Source organism: Psammomys obesus, unplaced genomic scaffold (genome assembly GCF_907164565.1).
Source record: "Psammomys obesus unplaced genomic scaffold, mPsaObe1.curated_primary_1811, whole genome shotgun sequence".
Lineage (NCBI taxonomy): Eukaryota > Metazoa > Chordata > Mammalia > Rodentia > Muridae > Psammomys > Psammomys obesus.
The window spans coordinates 3271786-3284392 of NW_026594216.1; the positions used below are offsets into that span (position 1 = coordinate 3271786).

Consider the following 12607-nt stretch of genomic DNA (forward strand, 5'->3'; position numbering starts at 1 on the left):
GTGCTGTCACCTGCTTTCCTGCAACCCCAAATGATCTCTTTGTGTTTCAAAACCGTGGTTTTCCAAGTCACCTTTCTTCCCAAACTTGCCAAGACTTTTCCGATGTCTTTAACGTTCATCTATTTAAAAGTACTTAGGGATCTGCACTTAAACAATTTTCTGAGCTCATCCAGTGAAAGACTACTCACATATTTTATACCATGGGTGTTATGCCATGTTTTTTTGTAAGTCTCTAGTTTTCTATCTCTTTTTGTGGTTGAAGATATTCTACTAAGAGCCCAGAGTTTTTCTCCATTATGGTCTATCATATTCCTTCAAGATCCAACCTAAAGGGAATCCCACTCCCTAACCTCCCATCATCCTTTGTCTTCTAGAATTTCCTTAACAGCTATATAGCACTGACAGTGTCATAATATCAGCGGTATTAAATTGACCCCCATACAAATGTATGTGTGCATATGATATTAAGTATATTTACAGTCTTGTATTCCCATTGCCTCCATCCAGCTCCAGAACTCTTCTCATCCTGTGAAACCGTGTTGACTGAGCACAGACTCCCCACTCTGTTCTCTCCGCAATCGCTGGCACCAAATATTTTCTGCCTGTGAATTCAGCACCTTGGATGCCTCTGATGTATAGAACCATATAGTCTTGGTGCTCTTGTGACCATTTTAGTTTATTCAGCCTCCTGCCATGGCATCCATCCATGTGGCAGAATGTGGTTTTTGCCTACTTAAGGATATCTGTATCACTGTCTGTGCATATCTCACACTGTGTCTTTTTACGCAGAGAACATTTGTTTGCTTCCCCCTTGAAGTATCATAGGCAATGCTGCTGCATATGGGTGTGCCAGTGTCCGTCCGAGTGCCCACTTTCATTTCTGTGGGTTATATCGCGGGATTCCTGAGCTGTGTGGTAGTTCTGGGGATTTAAGTTTTGAATACTTTCCAGTCCATTCTCGACAGCATGCTTGCCCCGGTTTGCACCCTTACTAGCGATATAAACGGATTCCAGGTTCTTCATGAACTTGGCAAATTTTCAGGTCTCTTTAAAAAAAATATATATTTTCTTTTCTAAGCGCATGTGCAAAACGTATATCTAAATGGGTGTGAAATAGTGTCTGATTGTGGCTTTCATTGAATTTTCCTAATGATTCATAGTGTTGTATATTGCTTTGTGTGTTCACTGCATGTGTCTGGTTTCGAGAAATGTCCATTTAAATACCTTGGCTAATGTTGAGTCCTGATGCGGTGTGGGGTGTGGGCGCATGAACACTCACATTTGCGTGTTTGTAGGACGTATTTACACATATGTATCCCCATCAGTTCCTTGTCACATGGGTGTTTATGGAGACTTTCTCCTGCAGGTAGCATGGGTGATGCCGTGAGCTCTAGCTTACCCACCTTTTCTTTCTTGCTTACACTTTTAATGTCACATCTAAGAACTCATTGCTAAATTTAATTCTGTAAAAAGCTTTTTCTCTCTTTTCTTGTAAAGCCTTAATAGTGTCAGCTCTTATACGTAGATCTTTGCTCTAGGTAGTTATTTTTAGCTAGAGTATGAAGCTAAGGTCCGACTTTATTCTTTTTCTTGTAGCTGTATAGTTTCCCCAGCACCATTTCTACAAGAACTTTGCTTTCCCCATTGAGTGTTCTTGGTACTTTTGGAAACGATTGTGGTTAATATGTGAGTCTTATTTCTGGGATTGCTACTATTCCAGGTCTATTGATCTGTTGGTCTTTATGCCAATAGCATACTATTTTAACTATTCTAGCTTTTTAATAAGTTTTGGAGTCAGGGAGTATGAAATATCCACATTTCTTGTTTTTCAGAGCTCATTTAGTTATCCAATTGTCCCTTGAGATTCTTATGTGAATTTAAAGATGAAGTTTTTATTCTGTTCCTGGAAGAGAATAACAACAGCAAACACTTATTATTTTATCATTTTCTTGAGATCACATTTATATCTTTTATTAGAATGAAGTCAGTAGGTGTCATTGATAATCTATGGTCCATTCTTTTTCCCTAACAAGTACTGTAAGTATCCAGTAATAGTTTAAAAATATTTTGCATTCCTGTCTTTGTGAAAATATATAATTTAATTGTTACAACAGAAAATTTCATCCTGGAGCATTTAACTCAAGGAGGCCATCCCTGAATTTCTGGCTCAAATTATCTCTCCTTTCTATACTTTGCAACCTGGACAATTATTTGTCTGCAGTTACATGCTTCTGTGAACATTCATGTTCTTGTGCATGGTGTGTTCTATGAAGACAGAGACTGCAGGCATTTTACCCTGCATGTGTGATGTTACAGAATGTTAGTTACAGATGTTAGTTACAGAATTTTCTTGTGGTTAATATAATTTCAGTTATTTCTCTCTTGGTATCTAACTTCCCTTTTTAAATAATAGTTTTAGTTTCGAGATTAAAATGTAATTACATTTGCTTTGCTTTATTCCCTCCAAACCCTTTTAAATCACTGCACCTCTCGTTTTCTTTCAAATTCTTGGTTTCTTTTTCTTTAATTGTTATATAAATACAACCCACTCAGTCTTTTTTTAAATTTAATTTATTTATATATTTTTTCTTTTTAAAATTTATATTAATTACAGTTTATTCACTTTGTATCCCAGCTGTACCCCCGCTACCTTATTTCCTCCCAATCCCACCCTCCTTCCCTCATCTCCTCCCATCCCCTTCTCTAAGTCGACTGATAAGGGAGGTCCTCTTTCCCTTCTATCTGACCCTAGCCTATAAGGTCTCATTAGGCTGTATTGTCTTCCTCTGTGGCCTGGTAAGGCTGCTCTCCAATTAGGGGTTGGTGATCAGAGAGCCAGCCATTGAGTTCATGTCAGAGACAGTCCCTGTTCTCCTTAGTAGGGAACCCACTTGGATACTGAGCTGCCATGGGCTACATCTGAGCAGGGTTCTAGCTTATAGCCATGCATGGTCCTTGGTTGGAGTATCAATCTCAGAAAAGACCCCTGGACCCCAGTATTTTGGTTCTGTTGCTCTCCTTGTGGAGCTACTGTTCCTTCCAAGTCTTACTATCTCCCCTTTCTTTCATAAGATTCTCTGCACTCTGCCCAAAGTTTGGCTATGAGTCTCAGCCTCTGCTTTGATACCCTGCTGGTTAGAGTCTTTCAGAGGCCCTCTGTGGTAGGCTCCTGTCCTGTTTCCTGTTTTCTCTTTCTTCTGATGTCTGTCCAATTTGCCTTTCTGAATGAGGATTGATCATCTTACCCAGGGTCTTCCTTCTTGCTTAGCTTCTTTAGGTGTACAGATGTTAGTATGTTTATCCTATATTTTAAGTCTAATATTCATTTATAAGTGAGTATATACCATGTGTGTCTTTCTGTTTCTGGGATATCTCACTCAGGATGATCTTTTCTAGATCCCACCATTTGCCTGCAAATTTCATGATTTTCTTGTTTTTAATTGCTGAGTAGTATCCCATTGTGTAAATTACAATAATTTCTGTATCCATTCCTTCATTGAGGGGCATCTGGGTTGTTTCCAGGTTCTGGCTCTTACGAATAAAGCTGCTATGAACATGGTTGAGCAAATGCTCAGTCTTTATAATGTTACACACACACATATATATATGGATGGATATATCCAATATATATAAATAAATAAATATAAATATATATCCAATACCGTTTGGTATTGGATAACCAATTAGTGTGCTAATAACCTGAGGAGGACTATTTTTCCTACTCTCAGCATTTTTTTTAATTTAATTTAAATTTTTATTTTATTTTTGTTTTATGTTTATTATTATTATTATTATTATTATTTACAATTTACTCACTTTGTATTCCAATTGTAGCCTTCTCCCTCATCTCTTCCTGATCTCACCCACCCTCTCCCTTTCTTCCCTATCCCTCTTCCCTAGTGCACTCACTGATAGGGAAACTCCTCCTCCCCTACGGTCTGACCCTAGCCTATCAGGTCCATAAGGACTGCTTGGATCCTCTTCCTTTGCTGGCTGGCTAGGTTGCCCTAATAGGGAGAAGTGATCAAGGAACAGTCAACAGAGTTCATGTCAGAGACTAACTCTTCTCCCTTAGTAGGTAACCCACATGGAGACTGAGCTTTTTATGGGCTACATCTGAGCAGGGGGTCTAGGTCCTTTCTATGTATGGTCTTTGGTTCAGTCTCTGCAGTCCCTCTGAGCCCAGCTTTTTTTTGGCTTTGTTGGTCTCCTCATGTGGCTCCTGCCCTCACAGGGTCCTTCTATATCTTCCCCCTTTCCATCTTAATTACACATAGTTTTTTCCCCCTCTAGGCTTGAGGCCTTGTAGGCTTCCTGCTTTCACATTAGCAGGTCTGATTGCCTTTATTCAACTCATGTTTAGGAGGCCATGCTGGTGAAACTTCATCGGGGTAGCTTCTCTGCTATTTTAGGAGATATAATTTCACAGAAAACATACTGTTCTTACTTTCATAATCTTCCTGTCTCTTCTGCAATGGTTCCTGAGCCCAAGGGGCAGGGGTTGTGTTGTACATATATCAGTGAGGGCTGAGAACTACATTTATCTCTGAGTCTAAGCACAACTCCTTAGAGGGTAATTAGGGATTTTGCTCGTTTAGTAAAGTAGGGGTGGTAGGTTCTCTTCCAAGATCCACGAATTAATTAACCCTGGGTGGCTGCATCGGTTTCCGGTCTCAGGCATGATTCTTGGTCTCAGGCATGATTCTTTTATTGTTGAGTGGGCCCTAAGTCCAATTAGAGAGCTGTTGGTTACTGCCAAGTTATGTGTGCCGCCACTGTATCCCCGTGGTTACTGTGGCACGTTGGTCATGGGTGTGGTTCAAGGGCATCATACTTAGCAGGACTATCCTTTGCCTTCTTCTGTTGGAAGCTTGAACAGTGCCTTGTGGTACCGCGACAGCTAGTCCTCAGGAGGACCAGGCTTCCCGGTCAGATCCAGCCCTGGTAACATTCTCTTTAAGATTATATATACGTAAAAGAGGTGGTCACAACGTGCCCACTGTAATTACAAGGGACAGATTGGTTTTCGAAGCATATCTCGTATCAAAGTCCCATGTGTTTTAGAGCAAATGCGTTAAAATAACTAGAAGTGATATCAATTGTAATGTAATAGGGTAGTTGTCCTAGAAAATATCTTTACTGATGTTCACTTCTAGTTTCATGTAATTGTGAAAAGGTCAGGCACACATTTCAGATTTATGTATTTATGAATGTATTTGTGTTTTAGAACCAGCCAGTCTTGCTCTTTGGACGACCTCAGGGAGATGGTGAAATCCGAATAACCACACTGGACAAGCATACGAAGCAGGAAAGGTGAGAAGGGAGCCTGTGGTGCACTCTCAACAGGACCAGCGGCTGCCACAGGAAGGATGGATGGGGTGGCCGCGGGCAGGCAAGGGGACAGGCCAGTCAGTGGACACTTGCATTTCCTAATGAATGCTTTATGGATCACCTCACTTTCTAGTCCTTGCTCTATTGATTTGCTAAGTTTTTAGGGGTTTACACGGAAACCTTAGAAAAATAAAACAGGTGAAAATATGTATTTCCGTTATGGAATGCCACCAGACAATTTCTGCAAAACCACGACTGCCTTTTTAAAAAAGGACTTATTTTAAAATGAACTGAAAATAATGAAAAGCATCCTAAAGAGGAAGGCCGAATGGGGAATATTTCGTAATACTTTTATTTAGGGAGATTTTTAGGCAGAGTCCTTGAATGTCCTTAGTGCCACTGGCCTTTACTCCTCCACTGTGACAGATTGCCAAACTGTTTTGGTGGTGGTTTCCTGGAATCTTTGCAGAGGAGACTGTCTGGCAGCAGGGGGCAGCATTGGCTCTTGCTTCCTCCTTGAAACCCTGCCTTTGATGATGAGGGAAGTGTTAGAGCACCTGGATTGTGTCATTGTCACAATCATTGGTTAAGAATATGCTTGTTAATCACTGAGAGTTTTAAAAAGCACACATGTATTGCGGTTAGATGATAAGGTTAGAAGGTTCATTTCCTTCCCCAATTAGCATTGCTTTTAATAAGAAAAAAAAAATTAACACAGAAACTTAACCATCACTTTTCTGGTTTGCAGTTTTCTCTTACACCCAAGCTGCACTTAAGGTGACCCGATAAAGTGTGTCACTCAACATAAGGAGTGAAGGCACAGGTTCTAAAGTTAGCCTGGGTGTGATCTCACTCTGCACCAGATCATCAGTGTGACCTTTGGCAATTTACACACATCCCCCAGCGTGGTTTTGCTCACCCAGGATGAAAGTAATTTCCACCTGGATGGGGACCCTCGGAATTTATTTTATATCCCGTTTGTGAAAGGAATGAACAGTTCTCGGGCTTTTGATTGATTGCTATTAAGGTTGTAGAAGATCTACTGTCCTGGTCATGAATATTTTTCTGAGTTTTTAGTGTTTCAATAAAAAAGAGAGCAATTATTCATGAGTAGCTTTATAGCCTATCTCAATGAGTATTTTCAACAACTCTAAAGTGTATGTATTGCTTTTCTTATGATTCCCCCTTTCTTTTTGTTAAAAGGAGGTCAACGGGGGTGGGGTGACACCGTTTCTCCTCTGGGGTGGTGAAGGAGAGCGATGCTCCTGTGGGCCTGCATGCTTCCTTGCTTCCGGTGTGCAACCCTGCCTTGTTGTCCTTAATTCGAAGGAAGAATGCTTGGTTGGCACGGTCACGTCCTGCCAGTGAAAAATATATGTGCTTCTAAGCCAGTTGCTGTCAGTCAACCACACTGTCTCTCTTTCACAGGCATATCTTCTTATTCGATTTGGCAGTGATTGTTTGTAAAAGGAAAGGTGATAACTATGAGATGAAGGAAATAATAGATCTCCAGCAGTACAAGATAGCCAACAATCCTACCACTGATAAAGAAAATAAAAAGGTGACTTCTGGGGATGTTACTAACAGTAATTTATGCAGAGCTTTGAATATTCAAATGCAGTCATCCCTTGGTGTCTAGACCCCTCCCTCCACTGCAGATACCTAAATCTGCAAATATTCAGGTGCCTTTATACGAAATGGCTTGGTGTTTGCATATAACCAAGCATGTCTTTCTACACAATTTAAAACATCTGTAGGTTCTTTGTACTACCTAAGACAATATTTAAATTCCTGTAAGCAGCTGTTACACCACAGTGTTTAGCTCTAATGACAAGGGGAAAAAGTCTGTACATCTGTTTAGTACAGATGCAATTAATATTTGTTTTCATCTGCAGTTGCTGGGTATTTGAATACGGAACCTGCAAATCTGGAGTCAGGTGTATATCAGTGTGAGATGCAGTTAACAATAGAATCAGGCATTTAGTTTTCAGAAATTGATTTGGTAGAGTCTCCTGTGGGCTCTGATTGGGTCGTGGCAGAGTTGATCTGACCATTTCTAATTTCGAAGATCAGTATATGTGTAACAGTGATTTTTCTCATCAATATGATGTTTACAATCATCGGTATTGACACTGATAGAGTTTTAAGGTTTCTTGTGGATGGTTGTGATGGTGTTCCAGTGAATTTGAGGTATGTTTTAAACAAAGGATAATTATTAACTTGAAGAATATTCATTTTTTACAGTGGTCTTATGGCTTCTACCTCATCCATACCCAAGGACAAAATGGGTTAGAATTTTATTGCAAAACAAAAGATTTAAAGAAAAAATGGCTGGAACAGTTTGAAATGGCTTTGTGAGTATTTCTACTTTTAAATTTTATTTGTGTTTGTGGTGTGCACTTACACAAATGTGTGTGTGTATGTGTGTGTGTGTGTGTGTGTAGGCCAGAGGTGACATCAGTCTCTGAGTTGGACCCAGAACTCACTGACTTGGCTAGACCAGCTAACTACCATGCTACTGGAATCCCCTCTTGCTGCTTCCCAAGCTCTTGAGATTAAAGGCTGGTTGCCACCTCTGTCCAGCTTTTTTTTTCTGTATTGAGGATTCACACTTGGGCAGTTATGCCTGGCTGGCAAGTGCTTTCCTTAGTGAGCCATCTCCCCAGCCTACATTTCTACTTTTAAGAATTCTTTGTGTCTCTATTTAAGCCACTGGTGAGTCACAGCAGCTGTTCTCCACTAATGGCTGGTAGCATGCATGCAGAGGCTCTGAGCAGGGACACAAGGGCAGACTGTGGGCTGCTCATCTGGTCTCGGCTTGCTGGTGAATTTCTTCAAAAAGAAGAAAGAGGGAGCTCAAACCTTCCCTTTGACATTCTTTGCCAAGGAATATTTTCAGACTTTACCTTTTAGCTGCTCAAGAAATTTAATTATAAGAACAAAATTTTCCTGTAATTACTTTGTTTTAATATATATCCTTAAATTACACGGTTTTATTTATAAAATAAATAAATCATAAAAATTTTTATTCATAAAAATCCCACATAAATGCACATGTGTTCACATCCTTTCCTTCTCATGTAAACACTGGTGTCTTCCCTTGATTTCAAACTCACTTATTGTTTGAATCCTTGCTGAGTTTCAGGTATGCTTTGGGGCTGAATTTGTTAAATGTCCCTTCCCTTTATTAAAGAAGAAGCTCAACAAAGAGGTGAAAATGCACAGACCTGGCTCAAAAGAAATGGCACACTGAGTTGTGACTGAGAACACACTGTGAGGTGCTTTTTTGTAGTTTTGATGTTTATAAATTAAGAAGGTACATTATGACCCTTATTGTAGAGACACATTGGTCACCCTGAAATGAAACTGTTAACAAAGGGTGGAATTAAAAGAAAAACACTTCAGAGATTTGTCTCATTGTGTTCTGGTCTTGTTTACCACTCCTTCACCTATTCTATCAAGTTTTCACTGCTTGTTCTGATTTTTAAAGAAAGGCTTGTGTTAATGCAAACTTGAGGTGTGATTAGGTTGGGTTTACATATTTTATTTTTTTACTGTGTGTGTGTCCATGTGTATGCCCCATGTGCATACATGCACTGCACAGCCTATCTGTGGAAGTAAGGGAGTCACTTTCAGGAACGGATTTTTGTCCTTCTACCACAAGGGCTCTGGGGATGGAACACAGGTCACCAACTTTGGCAGGAAAAACATACTTGCTGAGCCATCTGGCTGGCTCAAGACTCTCTTAGATTTTGAAAGATGGGATTGTATAGATTTTTTTTTTTTAAATTAAGCTTAAACCAAGTCTGGGTTCTGCTGTCATCACAGCTGTAGCTGCCTACAGCCTTCGCTAAATCATTCATCCTCTGAAAACCTCAGTGCCTGCATCTGTAAAATAGGGATACTGATGTTTAGTTTGAATTGCAAATACTGTCTCAGGGAAATGGCAGCCAGATGCTGCAATGTAAGCTGTATGGTATGTATTGATCAGAAGGTGATATCTGTTGCTACTGCTGCTAGCAGTAGCATTTTATATTTAAGGTCCTAATATGCTGAGAGCACAAAGTTAACGCTTTCTGACATAGTAGTAGAGTACTTATGCTTGGTCATTGACTACAATAGTCAAGCATAAAAGGTCAGTAGTATTAAAGGTTGCATTGTCATGGCCTCTACGGTACAGGTTGCATTTATTTTGGGCACAGGTGTTAAGTGGATGATGTTGGTCCAGTTTGTGGTCCAGAATGCAAGCTCACATACCTTGTGCTCCTTCAGTGAGACACCTAAAAATGTGTGGTTGATATCAGAACCGTAAGATGCTGGGGGTAGTGAGTGTATCCAGAGGCAGGATGGATCTCAAACTTTTGGTCTTGTGGGGAGATGTAAGACTAGAATTTTCTGATCTTTTCTTTGAGGCATAGAATCTTCCTCTGAGTGAAGGAGTTTCTCCAGGGGAGGGCAGCTAAGTGTCTTGTCTCAGAGGAGGCAGGCTCTTAGGCTTGCATGATAGACATATCAGTGACATTTGATCCAGTATTCTTAAGCCAAATAGCTCATCCTTAATACAAGATAGGTGATAAACTGAATGCTTACTCCCTCTCATGTAAAGGGGAATCTGCAGTAGGCGGAAGCTGTGTGATAGGGTGGCTCTTTGATATCACCGCTCTTTCAGGCTCATGTTCTCTTCTGCTGTCTTCAGCATTTGGCTTCTGTCTTCCTTGGTGGTCACTTTAAAGTGTAAAATAGCTACTGGAATTCCAGCTGTAAAGTCTATCTAGTAGGTGGCAGAAGGTAATCCCTCACTTTTGATGAACCTTTCACAACATGTTGTTTTTCTTAAATCGAGACAGAGGCAGAACTTGGTCATATGACCATACGTGACAAGCAAGGTTGAGATTATCATACCTGATTCATGGGGGTTTGTGTCTGGTTTTGAATCAAGGTGGCTGTGAAAGAAGGGAGGGAAGTAGCGTTTTAGATATAGTCAGCAGGGCACGCAGGGTATAGATAGACTTGAATTGCTCCTCTGTGCACACAGTGGCTTCTGTGCTTCAGGGAACCAGGCATTCTACGTGTCTGAATTATTTTGACGTACCTCACTAATATAATGAAGCATGAGTGGGCGTCACGTCTGTATTATGGAGTTCTGCTGGCAGCTTATGTGGTGCGGTAGAAGGCGGAAAAGCTTTTCTGTAGAATTACTCAGAGTTTAACCTGAGGAGGTCTGAAAGCAAAAGTTAAAACGTGTGAGGCAAAATAAAACCAGGATTTCATTAAGGTATCAGGCTTATCTTAACTTATTATCTTAACTTCCTCCCTTCCTTTTGAAGCTAGCTATCCCAGGAAGCTCTGGTAACCATGCTGCCAGCTTCCTAAGACAGGTCTTACCTCGCTCTTTATGAAGTAGAGTAATCTGGGTAAATCCTGATGCTTAAGATTTTGCCCTAGGGTCAGATTTATTCCGTTTTGTCCATTATCTCCAATCATTGGGCTTTTCTAAGTCATGGAGAACAACGAAGACCAAGAACCATGCGGTGTTTTAACAATGAAGAGGGTGCAGCCATATGTTTGAACCTCTGCGGGTCAGCTCTGCCCAGTGTCCTTAGCCTCAGCTTTGAGTCTTTTCTTTCTGGAACTCTATGGATTATGACTTAGAGGAACATTAAGGAGGATGATGGTGGCTGAACAGTGGAATTGATCTGATGAAATGTTTTCTAGTTGGTATTTACAGAAGATGACAGTCCTGCTTATAGGATGATCAGGCTGTTTTTTTTGTTTAGAATAATTGCGGACACCTCTAAGACAATTAAATTCTGCTGTCTGTTTGGTACACTAGGGGAAATGGCAGAGAATGCATGCACGCGTGTAAACAGCAATGAACTGTGCACGAGTCATCTCTTGGGGCGACCTAGATCTCAGCCTTTGTCTTTCCCAAGCACACCCCAATCCTTGCTCGGCAGCGTGTCCTCTGACATTTTTTTTGGCCGCAACCACATCTAGTATTTAGAATCTGCAGTGAACCACGTCAGGATTTGGCAGCCTCCTTAGAAAAAAGCTGAATGGAGAGAGACAGCAGTGACACACTTGGATGGGGAAGGAGAAAGGAGTTTTCTCTCTTTTCCCAACTAAAAGTTGTATAGTACTGGTTGTTGTTGAGGTTGGAGAAGAGATCATGGAGCTAAATGATGCTTAAGAGCTGAAGTGCTGGGGGCCTTCTTTAAGTATCCATGTTTATGCTTAAGTGGGTGTTTGTTGTGAGGTATTGCTTGCTTTTGTTTATTCCAGAAATGATTTTTGTTGCCAATTGTCTTCCATGATTCCATTTAGTCATCTGAGAAATAGGATGACAAGTGTTTGTATTCAGTTAAGCTGGCTTTTGTGTAGATGCGAGTACCTATTTTTTTTTTTTTTTAAAGAGACTATCACTGTTTTCTCAATTCCCTTGTGCTTCCTGGGTTTTTGTGGATTCTCTGATTAGCTTTAAATGAGTAAACATTCCACACATTTTCCAGCTTAGGAAACCAGTGATCACAGGATCATGTCAGCGATGTTGAACACTGTTGGGACTTTGCCATTGCAACGCGTTTGTTATCTCAGTGTACAGGAATGTCTTTACTATGAGGGTATGAAGTATCCACTTGCATTCAGATCTTGTTATCGAAAATGGACATTTTAAAATTTCATTATTTTGCTTGTTTTTACTGTGACTAATACACAGGGATCATTCATATATATATATATATATATATATATATATATGTACATATATCTTATATAGCTCAGGTTGACTTTAATCTCATTAATAGCCAATGTTGACCTTCAACTCCTGATTCTGTTACCTCCAACTTCCTAAGTGCTGGGATTGCAGATGTACAACTGTGTGCTACATGTCCAGTCTTAAAGGTTTTTAAAGGAAGATCTAGAAAGAACAAAGAAAAGATAAAATTGGAAGGGAACTAGATATAGTAGGAAAAGGTAGGTTCAGAATTGACCTCTGTAGCATTTATTAAAGAAAATGAAAAGATCTTGTTGCTTTGGGTTTCTCTTGACCAGCTCAACTCAAGTCTTGAAATTTTAGCAGTTCTCATTTACTTCCTTGAAGATACACAAGGCCCATTTATCACAGGCGCCATCTCAGTTTTCTTAACTGTCGGGCTGGCTGGCATAGTGCTGAGAGGCTTGCCTAAGGAAAAGAGCACAGAGGTCAGTCAGTCTCTGTTTAGACATTATTCGTTCAGTAACTAGCAGGACTGATGATCTTGGCAAGAAGAGACTGAGA

The 12607-nt window shown here is 40.3% G+C and overlaps 1 protein-coding gene across 1 annotated transcript in view; it reads left to right on the plus strand.

Annotated features, from left to right (window-relative positions):
* Vav3 (vav guanine nucleotide exchange factor 3) overlaps positions 1-12607 on the plus strand; it is a 335771-nt gene that overhangs the window by 169105 nt on the left and 154059 nt on the right. The window contains exons 13-15 of the mRNA XM_055618154.1: positions 5228-5313; positions 6760-6892; positions 7576-7685. Coding sequence (XP_055474129.1) covers positions 5228-5313; positions 6760-6892; positions 7576-7685 — 329 coding nt within the window. The remainder of the gene's footprint in view (positions 1-5227; positions 5314-6759; positions 6893-7575; positions 7686-12607) is intronic.